General features: G+C 41.2%; 3 protein-coding genes across 3 annotated transcripts in view; all 3 read left to right on the top strand.

The window, feature by feature from the left end:
• The first annotated feature begins 5,706 nt into the window (after nucleotides 1-5,706).
• LOC118409122 (blastula protease 10-like) lies at nucleotides 5,707-7,986 on the top strand. Its single transcript, XM_035809989.1, has 3 exons — nucleotides 5,707-5,806; nucleotides 6,282-6,464; nucleotides 7,763-7,986. The coding sequence occupies exons 1-3, from the start codon at nucleotides 5,707-5,709 to the stop codon at nucleotides 7,984-7,986; spliced, it is 507 nt and encodes a 168-aa protein (XP_035665882.1).
• A 244-nt stretch (nucleotides 7,987-8,230) lies between these two features.
• LOC118409808 (deleted in malignant brain tumors 1 protein-like) lies at nucleotides 8,231-9,341 on the top strand. The gene is made up of 2 exons (XM_035811128.1): nucleotides 8,231-8,478; nucleotides 9,071-9,341. The coding sequence occupies exons 1-2, from the start codon at nucleotides 8,322-8,324 to the stop codon at nucleotides 9,301-9,303; spliced, it is 390 nt and encodes a 129-aa protein (XP_035667021.1). The 5' UTR covers nucleotides 8,231-8,321; the 3' UTR covers nucleotides 9,304-9,341.
• Nucleotides 9,342-10,697: 1,356 nt separating this feature from the next.
• Nucleotides 10,698-15,621, top strand: part of LOC118409806 (acetylcholine receptor subunit alpha-like) — an 8,178-nt gene continuing 3,254 nt past the window's right edge. The window contains exons 1-7 of the mRNA XM_035811125.1: nucleotides 10,698-10,906; nucleotides 12,420-12,574; nucleotides 12,937-13,170; nucleotides 13,484-13,687; nucleotides 14,028-14,143; nucleotides 14,399-14,443; nucleotides 15,261-15,370. Of these exons, the coding sequence (XP_035667018.1) occupies nucleotides 10,722-10,906; nucleotides 12,420-12,574; nucleotides 12,937-13,170; nucleotides 13,484-13,687; nucleotides 14,028-14,143; nucleotides 14,399-14,443; nucleotides 15,261-15,370 (1,049 nt within the window). The 5' untranslated portion in view covers nucleotides 10,698-10,721. The remainder of the gene's footprint in view (nucleotides 10,907-12,419; nucleotides 12,575-12,936; nucleotides 13,171-13,483; nucleotides 13,688-14,027; nucleotides 14,144-14,398; nucleotides 14,444-15,260; nucleotides 15,371-15,621) is intronic.

Raw genomic sequence — 15,621 nt, 5'->3', positions numbered from 1 at the left:
AAAGAATCAAAAATTTACACAGATATCAACTGTTAAAGGCCTAGAAGTGTGCTAAGTTGCATTTCTCTTAGTATATGAGAAAGTAGGCTACAGAAACTTTTAATCACAACACCGCAAATCTCATGACCCCGACGACCGCGTATACCTCACTCTACACCAGCAACGAAAATAGAAAAACTGATCGATTTCAAGAGTTGAAAATAAGCATATGGCTTATGGAGAAATGCAACTTATCACACGGGCAGGCTCAGTCTTCTACAATGGCAAAAATTGGTTTAGGGAAATTCTTGATTGTACATTAATTGGACCTCACGTTTCTTCTGACGGGACTAGTACTCCTAGGGTATGGTCCACTTGGAATCAACTCAGTCACTCAAAAAATAATAAACAACAAATTTAGATATTTTAATCTTAAGAGAACATACGCCTCTACCTTCGTGCCAAATTGCAACTCATTCGATTAACAAATAATTCTGTTATGCCCAGGTTACACATTGCCGAACTTGGCTCCCAACTCTCTCCCGACTATGGTTTAGGAGTGATTCGGGAGCCTGTCGGCTGTAGTCGGCTGGTGTTCGGCTGCACCATCCGAATGTTTTGAAATGTTGAAAACATTCAGCTCTAAACGGCAGGTCTGGAATGGGTCGGCTGTTGTTCGGCACGGTTGGCTAGTGTTAGGCTGGTGTTCGGGAGTAAGTCAGCAATCGGTTTTAACTGTTTAACCAAGACATCGACACTGCTGACTTACTCCCATCTTGTTTCCAACCTACCAACGATTCACCCCCAAACCGTAGACAAATCCTTACTAAGTCAATCCCAAGCAAAGTGACTATTATCAGGACGTAGGCGAATCACCCCCGAACTTCACACGGCCGACATCAAGTCAAAAACAAAAAGAACCATAAATACCGTATTAGAGCAATCTGCGATCCAAATTTTATCTCTTAGGTGATGTTTACAAAATAGAAGAAAGGATTATTTTGATTAAAAACGAAAATGGCTATGTTTTGCTGACCCTCGTGAGAGGGTCAGCAATCGATTGAGAATCAGTCAGGAGTGATTCGGCAGTCTGCGGCTAGAGGTCGGGATGGTTGGGAATAGGTTAGTTAGCATTCGGCACACAGTCGGGAGTAAGTCATTTACTGGTCGGGAGATGGTTAGGACATGTTTGTGACATGTTCGGCGCTAAAAGATAGGCGTGGCCTAAACTCACCAGGTCAGACTGCTCCCGAACACTAGCCGACCTGAGTCGGCTAAGGGTCGACTGGTGTTCGGGAGCTAAATCCGGCTATGTGTAACCTAAGCATTATGAAACCACCTGCATTACTTTCTGACTCACCCTCGTACATTATATTTACAACGCTTACTTTTACATGACAAAATATTGGACATAGAAGGACAAGACACATTTCAGAATCTTACAGAAAATTGTAACATTGAATGAAATTTCACCCGATAGAATTCATCGTTTAAGCCGAGTATCGGCTGTATTTTTTGCTGAAAATCTTCTTCCTATACAAATGGCGGATCTCGTCCGACGTCCGTCCAACACAACTGATTATAATGTTTTTAAAAATTAGATTGTGCTTTGTCTTTGTCAGAACTGAGTAATCTTGTAAAACGCCAAATTTTGTCCGTTAATTTTCGAGTTGCGGGAAATACGTAGGATATAAGTGGAGTAGACGGGCACACTGAAAACAATAATATCATCAGGAACGTTGTGATACACCAATCCGAAAAATACCGCAAGAGCCACAAAGTGAACAGACCAATCTGATTCACCATAATACAATAATTTTGACAATACGAAAATCGGGCAAACCTCGGGCGAACCTCGGGCAAAGGCCGGCAAAGGCCGTCCGAGTCCCAGGCTGGAAAACTTCAGACATGGAAAATATTTGATCACACACATATATATAGCAGAAAACTAAAAAGGTAATATTGTCTTGGTGTCCAATTGCCTTTCATTATAAAAGTAACGCAGCGTTCTTAGACAAATTCATGCGGTAGTATATATTATCTTATATTACGGACCAAAATGTCTACTAAAAGATGAAAGCCCCAAACAAACGTGTTCAGCACAGTTGTCAAATTGATGAGGTGACAGTTAAAATTCTGCCAGAGCCCTCCCAAGCTCCCAGCGACACTAGCACGACGCTCGCCCAAATCACGCCCTACTTGTTAAAAGTCGGACGTAATATCGACCGGTTACTGCAGGAAGCCCGAACGAGTCTGGCGCGAGACCGAAGAGTTCGGTCAACTCCGACCGAAAAAAAGAGAGTCAAAAACCGTCGGATTGCCACCAAGTCTTTGGCATTGCTTGGACAAGCGTCGGTCGAGCTACAGGCAACCCATTGACGAGCACTCCGAGCTCAACACTCGCCGCCGAAGATCTTTGAAATTAAGCGCAGCTGCAAGTGCCCAGCAAACGCCGGTGTTTCGGCCGAGCGGCAAAAAATCGCTCGAAGCCCGCATAATCGCCAAAACGCCGGTCATACTCCAGCTGAAAAATGCCCGTTTGGAGCTCGCTAATAACTCGGCCGAGCTAAATTCTTGATTTGTAAAGGGGGCTTTAGGAAGATTACACAACCTCATTCCCCTAACTTTTACTTGTAGAGACACAGGCATGCGCTTAACAAGGCAAAGCAGTTATCCTGGGAGACCTTTCTTTTCTCAACGAGACGTAAAACATCTTACAGACAGTTGTCATGGAGACATGAATCACCACGGCCAGTTTACACCAGTGAGTGATGACAAACTTGAAGATGTACTTTTGTGCCAAAGGATACTAAGCAATTGAAAAAAAACGCATACTAGCATAATGGCTTTTTGTGTTGATGAGTGTATATATGGGAGCGGCTGAGACTTTGAAATACGATACAAGTAGAAAACACCTTTGAAACTATCCGCACACAAAGGTGTCTGTCATGGTGAACATGCCAGTGCATTTTATGTCAGACTCTACTGCATGCGCACGCACTGCGCACTAATGATCAGGTTGCTATGGTAACATGTATACAACGTCTTTTGAAATGCACTTTCCACCGAACCTTCCGACCCCCGAGGTTCTAAGTGCAAAAGTACATAGGGTCTAAACAAACTATGGATATGTAATGTTTGGTTTAACTAAGATTGAGTGGAATAGGAGACTGACACAGAACTCATTAGTATTCTCCAAGCAGAGGTTTCGGTGTGTGTGTGTGTGTGTGTGTGTGTGTGTGTGTGTGTGTGTGTTTGTGTTTTGTGTGTATGTGTGTGTGCTAGAAGTGGTTCTGTAAGCTGCGGTAAGAAATCGCGGCCACTTAAACCCCTCCCCCGTCCCACCTAAGCAAACTATCTGCTTGGAGAATTCCTCATGCGTGCCCGTCACGGTATTCAGAATTTGCCTGCATGGCGCAAGGGTACACCGACTCCTGACATTTACGTTATGTCAACATTTTAGACCCATTTTCCAGGTGTGTGGTCTGCCTACTGCTTTCTTCCGAACTGTCTGTGTATCTTGGCTAAATCTCGCTCCAATCGGCCGCTGGTGGTTTGATGTCAAACACGCGTACATTCGTTCTCAAATGTGCAAAATAACGATTTTAGGTTAAAAAAATAAATCAGCTCATTTTTCAGCCTACCTTATTGTTTGGGTCGTTTTCTCCATTAAAAATACCCCCCCCCCAAAAAAAAGCTTCTTTTTCTGCCACGCATTAGTTATGTACACTGTATAATAGACAGTCATACCAAATATTACTTTAAACATTTGTTACAAGAGTACACTTTTTGTTTTTTTTCTTCGAAATGATCTACATCGTCTAGATATCAGTTGGAGTACGTAAGGACATTTAAAGAGTGGCGAGATTTCTTACACCAGGTTAAATAGATCTAGATAAGGTAGAAAGCATTGGACAACAGTAACGTTAATTAGTCGTTTACTACGTAAAGTGTGACAGCAAACAATTATTTCTTGTTCCGTATGAAAGCCAGAAAAACAACATAAAAACGACAGTTTCTTGCCTTGTATACGTATACTCTAAATGTTGAAATCATTGCGATCTGATCACATAAGCATACAGTCGCAAAAACACTGAGATCATAGTTATACATTGGCTTGGTTATATTTCACGCTACTAAGTATTGTAATGAAAATTTATTTCTATTACCCCTAGCTAGCGCGCATTATGCACACACTACCATCGTGGGTTGGCGTGGTGGCATGGTGCTTGTACTATAATGGCGTCTCCTCCCAAACGCGTAAGTAACTTTGCTCCATTCTCTCTATGTTGTCATCTCTGTCATTTCATACATCGCGCGCTATTATGTGATATATGGTCTGGGAAGGCAAGAAGTGATCAAGTATTGATTTCATCTTTATTACAGACTTTAAAATGTATAGTGTATTGTTTTGTCACTACTTCAATAAAGAAAAGAAAAGAAAATGTATTTTACGGTACTTTTCCTTTCATCCCGCTACCTATATTTGATCACTTTTACTACGATATCAAGGCCAAAAGACTTGACCTTAAGTACGGGAGTAGCTTGACAAAATACATTCAGGTAGTCATAATTATTGTTTTTCTTATTATTTTCATCACAAAATGTATTCATGATTAACTTAGATTTGATGTTGAATTACACTTAGCACATCAGGACTGTCAGGCCTTGCGAATATCATGTATTTCATCGAACATGTGCAAACATCATACACTGTATTTCTTTGGTACGCCGATGAAGGTATGAAATCCAGGTAATACGACACGCCAAATAGCATTCAAGGATGCTACCTGAAACGTCGTTTTTGAAATAATATCCAGTTTCTTGAATAACTGCTAGTGTTTTGGCGAAATATTTACAATTATCCTTTATGATATTAGAATCCACATATATTGTAAATACCTGAATTGTTGGATATCTCCTCATCTTAAATTGTATGCACTAATTCGTAAGTTAGCAGTTGCGCCCCGAACCGTGGTTTGTCCCGAACCTAGGCACGGTTCCGGATAGTTCCCGTGTGTCCAGAACCGTGCCTAGGGCAAAAGCACGTTTTGGGACACGCAGGGGCTGTCCCGAACCGTGCCCGATCGCGCACAGATCTGGACACACAGGGGACCTTATCCCATACTGTGCTTTGGGGCGGAGCTGAGTGTTTTTAGGTGACGAATCTGTCATCAGCTGTATCCTCCCATCCCAGACTAGATTATACCTCACTTAAAACTAGTCCCACGACCCCATATCTTCGCCACATGATTCCATCTTTTACAACTGCTGTATTGTGTTTGTCATTAATTATGCAAATAAGGTTCTCATTTGCATAAATTATATGACTTGATCATCTCCACCAAACTGACATGTGCAATCTATGATAAGAAGACTGCTTTTATCGCATTTTCTGATTCATCTGTACATAACTTCCAAATGCTATAAGAAGTTCCCGTCATTTACTACATTGACATTATAGCATTTTCTCATTTATTATGCAAATTAGGTCTTTATTTTGCATAATACACATCTATCAGTATTCTTCTCCTTTTCAGCTACAAATGGCACTTGTTGCAATGGTCCTGTAATGGGACTGAGCGTGTTTACACGTCTCTTATCATCTTAAATTGTATGCACTAATTCGTGAGTTAGCTGTTGCGCCCCGAACCGTGCTTTGGGCACGGTTCGGGACAGTCCCCGCGTGTCCAGAACAGTGCCTGGGGCAAAATCACGTTTTTGGACATGCAGGGACTGTCCCGAGGTGTGCCCAATCGCGCACAGTTCTGGACACACAGGGGACCTTGCCCCATACTGTGCTTTGGGGTGGAGCTTAGTGTTTTAGGTGAGGAATCTGTCCAACGTGTTTTTTTTTCCTGCAGCCCCGCCATCTTTGTTATTTGGGTCCCTGGGATGAGGAAGGATCAGCGTAATTCTCGCTCATTAAAATACATTTCAAGCTTGTCGTGAATCATTTACAGACTTAAAGTTAATGTTGCACAGACAGACGGATGTTTTAGTACAACGATGATATAATATCCAAGACTATATTATATAATCACCAAGCACGGTTCTGGATAAAAGACAGCTTTATCCAGAACCATGCCCAGGCACTGGGGCATCATTTCCGTGTCAAAATATCGTATCTAAAAACGTAGTACTACCTTAAAAAGGCGTAAAAACGTAAATGTAATTTAAATAAAGGAAACAAAACGTAAATGCATCTACGATGCTTCAATTATAGCACTATCTAGCCATTGTTGTCTTTTGCTTGTCCATATACGACCAAACCTTGCTTACCTCATTTTTTTTCCTGCCAGGTCCTAAGAAGTGGCGTGATGACGAGCGATGCGGGCACGGCTACCTTGCTGAAGACGGTAACCCTGCTGAATGCAACCCTGACGGGATTCACCCATGCTGCTCCGCGCACAAATGGTGCGGCAACACTGCGGCCCACTGTGACTGTTCGGCCTGTGTCGACTACAGAGACTCAGATACTACAGGTACATTACTGGAAGATACAAAAGATCGCTTTGTCATCAGAAAAGATTAAGACATTGGATGTACATGCCAGATCGATACCGTATAATAATCGTCTGAGATGCGATATCATATACCTGATTGGCAATGCGTTACGCGTTGTAAGTACGCCTTACAAGTGAAATTTGCTGCGTATAATGGAGTATAGCGATATTTTTGTTCCGAGACGGTATCGTATACCTAAAACGGAAAATACGTCCGTATATCGTGGGCGTATTTACAATACGATATTTTGACACGGAAATACCATACAGGCACGGTCCTGGATAGTCCACGTGTATCTAGAACCGTGCCTGGGGCAAAAGTACGTTCTTGCTTGGGGACTTGATCAAGGTGTAGCTTGACGTTTTTATGTTTTATGGTATGCATATTGTATTTCGTAATTATCTAAATGGGATGCACTGTTGACGCGCTAAATTCTGTCTTTCATGAACAATTTTATGGATACAAATCATATAGTGGGAATCAAAAAGGACAAAATAGTGTTTACTCTGCATCCAAATTTGATAAATTTTCCACTAACTGCATACATATTGTATTCATCAGTGTGCAAAAACCTCCGTGTATTATCTTGCAAAAAAGACAACTGTTATTTTAAGATTAAAATTTGTTGTCCTTTTCTTGCCTCATAAATAAACTTAGCCATTAAGTAGAAATGTAGGGCACTATACAATACGACAGGGGTTTCAGCAAACCAAAACTAAAAAGACTATATATCTTATCTTAATCAGTTCTCCTGGATACCTGGCACACAAAAGGTCCGCTAAACTGCCAAACTTTTCCAACTCTCGAAACAAACTCTCGCAAAATCACGCAAAATCAAGCCTTATTGGGAAACATAGGCGTAAATAATTATTTATCACTGTCCCGTCAATCATACTGATTGACAGCGCTTCCGGGCACAGACCTGGCCAGTCAGGCTGTGCCCCATTCCGTGCCTGAATGAGCACAGAACGGGACGGGCACGGTTTTGGACACAACAGTTAGCAGTATGTACCATATATGTTAGTTATATGGTAATCATCATTAACTTCATGTATATTAGACATTAACCTTATTGTAAATAATAGAATGCAATAAGTTCTCAATTTTCAACCCTTTATACTGGGTAGAAGTGCATATGGTAATTGTATCCATGTAAATGTTCACTGCAATTCAGTCCTACGACTGCACGACTGAGGTGTTGTTTGTGATATCAATGTTAAATAAACTATTCATATATTTTTCGTATCTTATTTCTTTCCTTAATGTCTTATGTCAGTTTGCGAGAGCCTAACGACTGACACCGGGACCTTCACCAGCCCGAACTACCCAAACAACTACCCTAACGATCTGACCTGCCGGTACGAGATCTCCGTCACCCCACCCAAGGTCATCAGACTGACATTCACAGAGCTTGACCTTGAGGACGGTCATGACTGGGTGTATGTGTATGATGGAAGCACAACTTATCCCGCAGGTGAGAAACCAAAAATTCTTTTGTAACTGTCTGATCACGATTTGCGGCTGTTTTAAAACGTTGCTGTAACTTGCTCAATCCGCAAATACATGTAGTTACACGAGGTGTGCTAGCCTTTGTGGGTACAATTGGTACATAGAATGGTTGTTCTTGCTTGTCATACAATACTTATAGTGAACATACAAAAGAGGTAAGTAATATGATGTAAACTACAAGCAGCAAAACAAGAGGTCGGTCATGTCAAATTGCAGCCACAAATCATGTCTTGAAAAAGGTAACGAAATGTTGGCAGCTATAGACACGCTCAAAGGATTTTTAAAATCAAACTCCAATGTCATGTTATCTATAAAATAACTTACACATGTCACGAACTGTTTTGTGCCCCTCAGCTCAGCTGACTGGGAGTAGAATCCCCGATCCTGTGACGTCAACTGGGAGCTCCATGACTGTTAAACTAGTATCCGACCACTCCATAAACCGCAAGGGATTTCAGGCCAACTATACAGCTGAAGATAAAGGTGCAATTGCACTGCATTACGTTTTAATCCTATTATATAACGTTAAGTACATTCCGTGTAACATATCTCAACATCTTGAAATATGGAATATTGATTCTCTTGTGTTTCATTTTTTTCACAACGTCGCGACACAATTTGGCTATATTTGGTATCCATAACATTGATGCTGATTGACAGCGCTTCCAGGCACAGACCTGGACAGTCAGGCTGTGCCCCATTTCTTTCGTGCCTGAATGAGCACGGAACGTGCCTATTTCTTAATCATTACGAATCCAAGGGACCGACAAAAAGTGTCTTCTATGGACAGGTGGCTGCTATACAAAGGTGGCCGCTAATACAGGTTTGACTGCATATGGTAATCATCATTTACTACATGTATATTAGGCATTCGTTTTATTGTAAATAATAGAATGCAATAAGTTCCCAATTTTCAACCCTTTATACTGGGTAGTAGTGCATATGGTAATTGTATCCATGTAAATGTTCACTGCAATTCAGTCCTACGACTGCACGATTGATGTGTTGTTTGTGGTATCAATGTTAAATAAACTATTTATATATTTTCCGTATTAATAATAATAACTTATGCCAGTTTGCGAGAGCCTAACTGCTGACATCGGGACCTTCACCAGCCCGAACTACCCAAACAACTACCCTGAAAATCACTACTGCCGGTACGAGATCTCCGTCACCCCGCCCAAGGCCATCAGACTGACCTTCACGGAGTTTGACCTTGAGGACGGCTATGACAGGGTGTATGTGTATGATGGAAGCACAACTGATTTCGCATTTGAGATAGGTGAGAAACCAACAATTCTTTTGTAACTGTCTGAGCACGATTTGCGGCTGTTTTAAAACGTTGCTGTAACCTGCTCAATCCGCAAATACATGTAGTTACATGAGGTGTGCTAGCCTTTGTGGGTACAATTGGTATATAGAATGGTTGTTCTTGCTTGTCATACAATACTTATAGCGAACATACAAAAGAGGTAAGTAATATGATGTAAACTATACGCAGCGAAACAAGAGGTCGGTCATATCAAATTGCAGTCACAAATTATGTCTTGAAAAAGGTAACGAAATGTTGGCAGCTATAGACACGCTCAAAGGATTTTTAAAATCAAACTCCAATGTCATGTTATCTATAAAATAACTTACACATGTCACGAACTGTTTTGTGCCCCTCAGTTCAGCTGACTGGGAGTAGAATCCCCGATCCTGTGACGTCAACTGGGAGCTCCATGACTGTTCTACTAGAAACCGACCACTCCATAAACCGCAAGGGATTTCAGGCCAGCTATACAGCTGAAGGTAAAGGTGTAAATGCACTGCATTACGTTTGAATCCTATCATAGAACGTTAAGTACATATTAAGTAGTTCCGTGTAACATATCTCAACATCTTGAAATATAGAATATTGATTCTCTTGTGTTTCATTTTTTCACAACGTCGCGACACATTTTTGTTATATTTGGTATCCATAACATTGATGCTGATCGGTAAATGTTGCTGTAAATTTTGTTGTACATTTTGTTGTAAATGATCAAAATATTTGTCAACATAACACCACTAGCCGAAACTAAAACCACGGCTAGTCGTGTTATATAACTTGTATCAAGGCATTGCCACATACAAGGTCGCCGTATATGAAGTCATATGATAATGTATTTTGATCTCCAGTGTTTGTTGAGTGTGCGTTTGGCCAGTACCGGTGTGCTGACGGTATGACCTGTATAGACGCCTGGAAACGGTGCGACGGAAACGATGACTGCAGGGACGGCAGTGATGAGGAGGCAAGCAGATGTGGTGGGTACAGATTCTTATTTGAGTATCATAATTGAAGCATTTAAACATGGAACTTTCAATCGATGAAATAAATCTTCAACTAACGAATAGCAGTTACTGACAATCAGTTGGATATGGGTTTGAAAACTTCAGAACTCCAGGATTCTTCCGGACTCCGGGATGGTGACGTATCAGTCACTAACGGAGATTCTAATTAAAACCAAACTAAACCAAAAAGTGACTCAGACCCCGAGTCAATGACAGAAGGTAATGCTACCTGAAACGTCTGACCGTTTTCAAAATCATATCTTCAGAAATCGTCAGAACTGCGTTATCTTCAGAACTGTTATTGGACTTGGTCTACGGTAACGTTACATGGCTTGGTCTATGGTAACGGTACATCGTGCATTATATTTTACTTTTATTCAGCATGCCAAAATATTCCATCGTCTTTGACGATGTGCATGGGCATTGGGTACCAAAATATGACACTCCCCAACCCGCTGGACTTCACCCACACCACGGTAGCACAGGTTGAAAACTCAACAACGTTCAGCAACCTCAGCACCCTCGCAGATTCCAAGTGTCACCCCCGTGTTAGAGACCTGGTGTGTGCTACCATCGTGCCCCGCTGCGAGTCCAGGTAAAGTTGGATCATTGCCTCCATGTAAAGGCCCCCTCTCACTTGACGTGCGGCACGCTTGCGGCATTGCTGCGTTCGGAAGATGCTCAACGAATTTCAGAGATAAAGAACGAATTTTCTTACTTGTTGTGTATTTTGTGGTCTTCTATGTCACACTTTTACGTATTGCGCAATATCTGAATTATAACAAATCGGAGAAAATAACAAAACAGTACCGCAGTGAACGAACGCAGCAATGCCGCAAGCGTGCCGCACGTCAAGTGAGAGGGGGCCTTAAAGGAAGGTATTGCATTTTTTGTGGGTGTATCTGTGTGTGTGTCTGTGTGTTTGTGTTTCCGGATATCTGTGGTCAGCATAACTTAAAACCTCTGAATGGATTGTAATGTTATTTGGAATATAGGTCGCCGTGGTGTGACATAAGTCTTTATCTGTACTTATCATATATCAAGTTTATTGCAAATTCTTGCCCGTGGGCTAATTGCAGGTAACATAAAATATTCAAACAGTGTAAAATACAATATCACAAGTGTCTACTCTAGTCTAAAACTAGTAAAAGCTAACTCTAGATCCTGGGTTATTGGGTTCGACTCCTTTTTCGAAGACAGTGGAAGACGAAAGATCCCACTTTTTTTATTATGTTTGGGTTTGGTGATGTTAAAAGGTGAACTGCTTTCTTTTTGTCAGTGAATGTGAGAAAGCTTGGATGAAATTTGATGGCCTCTTTGAACAGCTCTTTTCTTTCTTGGTTATAGAAAGAGCAGTTTGACATAAAATGTGTTTCGTCTTCCATCACGTTTGACGCGCATTGTTTGCACGTTCTTTCACACACGAATAGCCTCTTGTACCGCCCTCTCTCAATTTCGAGAGGGTGGGCACTAATTCTAATTTTGCTGATTGCCGAGCGTAAATTGAAATTATCTAATTCTAAGTATTTTTCCATGGTATGTGCTGTTTTACAGGTCTTATAAAATCTTAGCTTACCAGTATCTATACTCAAGTTATGACGAGATGTTTGGATAAACATATAAGAGATTCTAGATCTTATCATTGTACATATAGATCTGATATCACTAAGTGAGTTACATGAATAGAAAAGGTAGGAGTGGCCACTACCATCTAAAATTTCTTTCACTCGTTGTAACAAGGTTCTTCTACGACTATTAGAAATAAATCTATGTTGATATAAAAGGGCATCAGCTTGTAACAAATGTCTTTGAGAATCCAATTGTAATAAGCGTAGCCAGTAACAAATAACACGCACAGATATATCTAAGTCTAAAGGAAATCTGCCGAGCTCCGCTATAAATAGTACTTGTGACTGTTGGTTTAGTTGTGGGTGACACACTTGCGTTTGTCATAAACTGCTTCCTTATTGTTTCTCATATTTTATCTGATAGTTTTGGGAGTCCAGCATCCGGCTGCTTTACGTTATTGACAAATCTCATCATCTTTGTATAGCAGCCATCTAGCTGTTTCCTAAATCATCAACCGTTGACTGTTTATTTTGTTTCAGCCCGAATCTCAGGCAGCAGCTGCCCTGTCGGTCCTGGTGTGAAGAGGTGAAGTTCTCGTGTGAAAAACTGGACTCTTGGTCAGCCTTCCCCAGCTGCGAGATCTTTCCTCATGCCAACTGCAACAACGTCAAGACTTCAACAACTCCGGAGGGAGGTAGTTTGTCTATTTGCATTAGCTATACCAGTGGGTGGAGTCGTTTGGCGTAACTGCAAAGTGTTTGTTCCAGACCCAGAGGTCATGCTGTTAAATTTTGACATGCTACCGATCTTGTACCTCCCTACTTTCCTCCCTCTATTGTTTCGGTTTGCTTTGGTTGAGGAGGTAAAAGGCGATGAAAGGAGAGGGTTAGGCTCCGCCTTCCAATACCTACCCTAAACTGCCCATATGGCCTCAAAAATGCTATGGGGTTACTTTTTGATTTAGCCCTATGCATCTATGCTAGCTGTTGCAATAACTGAGAAAATAAACAATGTTGACATTTTATTTTATTTGTTTGATCTTTTTGTCCGTCGCAGAGGAGTGCTTCGATGGGAATGGTGCCAATTACAGAGGAGACGAGGCCAGAGGTCCCGTGTCTGGGGTCGGCTGTGACCGATGGGACGATGACCCAACCTTCATAGCACCGTATCCCTGGGCAAACCTTGTGGACAACAAATGCCGCAACCCTGACGCATACAGCTTTAGCAGGCCATGGTGCTTCACTAGCTCCGAAATGGGACTTGAGTACTGTGACGTCATTCCTTGCAACGGTAAGTTTGTTTGTTTTCTTTATTTTACCAGGGTTAGCGTTTCGCCTTTTCTAGGCGCTTTTCAATGTGCCTTGGGGGGTAACCCCAGAGAGACATATACATATATATCAAATGAAATAAAACAAGAAGTAACATTAAATGAGAAAATTAACTTTGACGCGTATACCCGTCAATACAAATAATAGCAAATTAGGGTCGTTGTCGTCAAATCAAATTCATACATGGTCAGAGAAAGGTCTCAAGGATGACGGCAGGAAAGACTTGTATATATATATATCTACAGTGGATTTTCCCTTCTTTCTCGTTCCTGCAGATAAAGGGTGCAAGGATCCCGGCCACCCCACGTTTGGAAAGAGAAGACCCATTCTGAAGTTCTACTGGCCAGGTGAAACTATCACCTACACATGTGATAAAGGATTCAAGTTCAAAAAGGACTCGCCGCCTAATAAAGCACAATGTGTTATTAACGACACAACAGGAGAAGCCTACTGGGCAACAAAGAGACCATACTGTGAAGGTAAGAATTACTAGAAAGGTAACATTTGCAACAAACGGATACTGTTTACCTTCACATTGTCTATTCTAACAAGCTACTGGTCTGTTTATTCTTACTCCAATCCATTCATTGTGATGGATGACCAGCCCCTCTGCTCTCTCCTAACTGTCAGTTGCTAGTCATTATGTAATCCAATACCACAGGGTGTCTGACACACCTCCAGTAACCATGGTGACAGCCGTATTGATATCAAGGAAATGGGGTCTGTTATATCTGTGCAATTACACGTAATATAAGCTTATAGTAATCTAGACTGCAAGTGAAGGCTAATACCAAATCTGGAGTAATATTTGTGTTGCAGTCGACCAAACTTTCAAGCTTCAAAATGACCTCCTGAGCACGAATGTCTACGCCATGGCGGTGGCTCCAACAGCTAGTCTGGGAATAAAGGCATATGTTGTCAACATCATCAACTTGGTAAGTGAGAAATACCAAATGGCATAATTTTGAAATGTTGTTATGCCCTTTGAATGCAATTAAGAGCACGTGTTGGTAGATTCGACAGCAGTATCTATACCGGGGCATCGTGTGTCTTTACAACAGTTACCTATACTTATGTTAACATTAGACATGACTTTAATTATAATAATTTACTACCAGTTGCCCATGTGTAAGACATCCGCCCTTCAAGTTGGCAATGGTAACAACGGTCTTTTTGTATATTCCTTTCAGGACGAAAAGGCGGAACAGATAGTAACATCTTTCAAAGCGGAATACGTAAGTTCATTGTTCCTTTCACTCCCTCAGGTACAACATGTCGATTATTTGTCATTACGATGAAACATTTTTGAAGAACGGTGAAGTTCGACTCTCGGCATGGAAACTTAAGGTAACAAAAATTAAGCCAATTAGGAAATGTTGTGCAACAGTTCCAGATGGTGCAAGCACTGATTCCTTTGCCCTCTAGTTAACGTCCTACTACATGTATAGAGAAGGCACAGTTGCATACTGTGTCTAGTACGGACTTGACGCAAAGTGTTTGGAATATCAACTCTGGCTGATCATATTCCCGTTGTTTTCGCATCAATGCTTATGTATTATATATCGTTGGAGGAAAGTTTGTGTAATTTCCTTTCCAACAATGTCCAACTTATTACTTTGTGACAGGAGGGTAACCTCCGTCGACAGAGAATTGTGATCGGTGGCTGTGATGAGTGTTCGCATCTGTATCTCTGTGTTCCGTTTGCCGCATTCGTATGTAGTTTGGCATGTCGTCTGCTCTCAGTTGCGCAATGATGCGCGTTGTTTTGTTCGCGGTAGCAGTTGTTATAATCAATGTAATAATTTCAGATATCAGACAGAACTGACATAATCGACATAAGGTATAATTACGTCACAGAGTATGTCACCTACGGTCACTTGTTATGATTGTAAATGTATGGAGCGAAAACTAGGCCTGCTTCCGTGAGGGGTTACAAATATAAAGAGTTTTTTTCCCAATAGAGCTGTTATTCTAATGTAGCTGTATGTTATAGTTACAATTATAAATCCCTACTGAATACAGAATGAAGCCTTTTGCTTTTTTATGTTACAGACATGGAAAGACGAACGGTTGCAGTGGGTACCCAAAGAATATGGAGATTTAGGACAGATGTTCATCGTTGATGACCAGGTCTGGAAACCAACGTTGACACTGCAAAGAAAGTAAATGTTTGAATTTTAAATAAATAAATAAATAAGTTTATTGCAAATTCTTGTCCGAGGGCTAATTGTAAGTGACAAAAAAATGACAGAAAATAATGGTTAACAGTATAGTAAGCGACTATTCTAGTCTAACTTAAAGATGTTCGGGTTTGACTTCTTTTTCTGAGACAGTGGAAGACGAAAGATCCCACTTTTTCTGTAATGTGTGCGTTTTGCGACGTTAAAAGAGGGGTAGTTATCTTTTTGTCTGT

Source organism: Branchiostoma floridae, chromosome 2, assembly GCF_000003815.2.
Source record: "Branchiostoma floridae strain S238N-H82 chromosome 2, Bfl_VNyyK, whole genome shotgun sequence".
NCBI classification, from domain to species: domain Eukaryota; kingdom Metazoa; phylum Chordata; class Leptocardii; order Amphioxiformes; family Branchiostomatidae; genus Branchiostoma; species Branchiostoma floridae.
Note: the sequence above shows the minus strand (reverse complement) of the source record. Positions and strands in the feature narration are given on the sequence as shown.

Bases quoted from the DNA above. Each gene is read 5' to 3' on its own strand.
- LOC118409122 (XM_035809989.1), top strand. From the start codon at position 5,707: ATGCAGGGACTGTCCCGAGGTGTGCCCAATCGCGCACAGTTCTGGACA. The intron at 5,807-6,281 runs GTGAGGAATCTG...TTTTCCTGCCAG, and splicing joins GGTGGAGCTTAGTGTTTTAG to GTCCTAAGAAGTGGCGTGAT. The intron at 6,465-7,762 runs GTACATTACTGG...GTCTTATGTCAG, and splicing joins CAGAGACTCAGATACTACAG to TTTGCGAGAGCCTAACGACT.
- LOC118409808 (XM_035811128.1), top strand. From the start codon at position 8,322: ATGTCACGAACTGTTTTGTGCCCCTCAGCTCAGCTGACTGGGAGTAGA. The intron at 8,479-9,070 runs GTGCAATTGCAC...AACTTATGCCAG, and splicing joins CTATACAGCTGAAGATAAAG to TTTGCGAGAGCCTAACTGCT.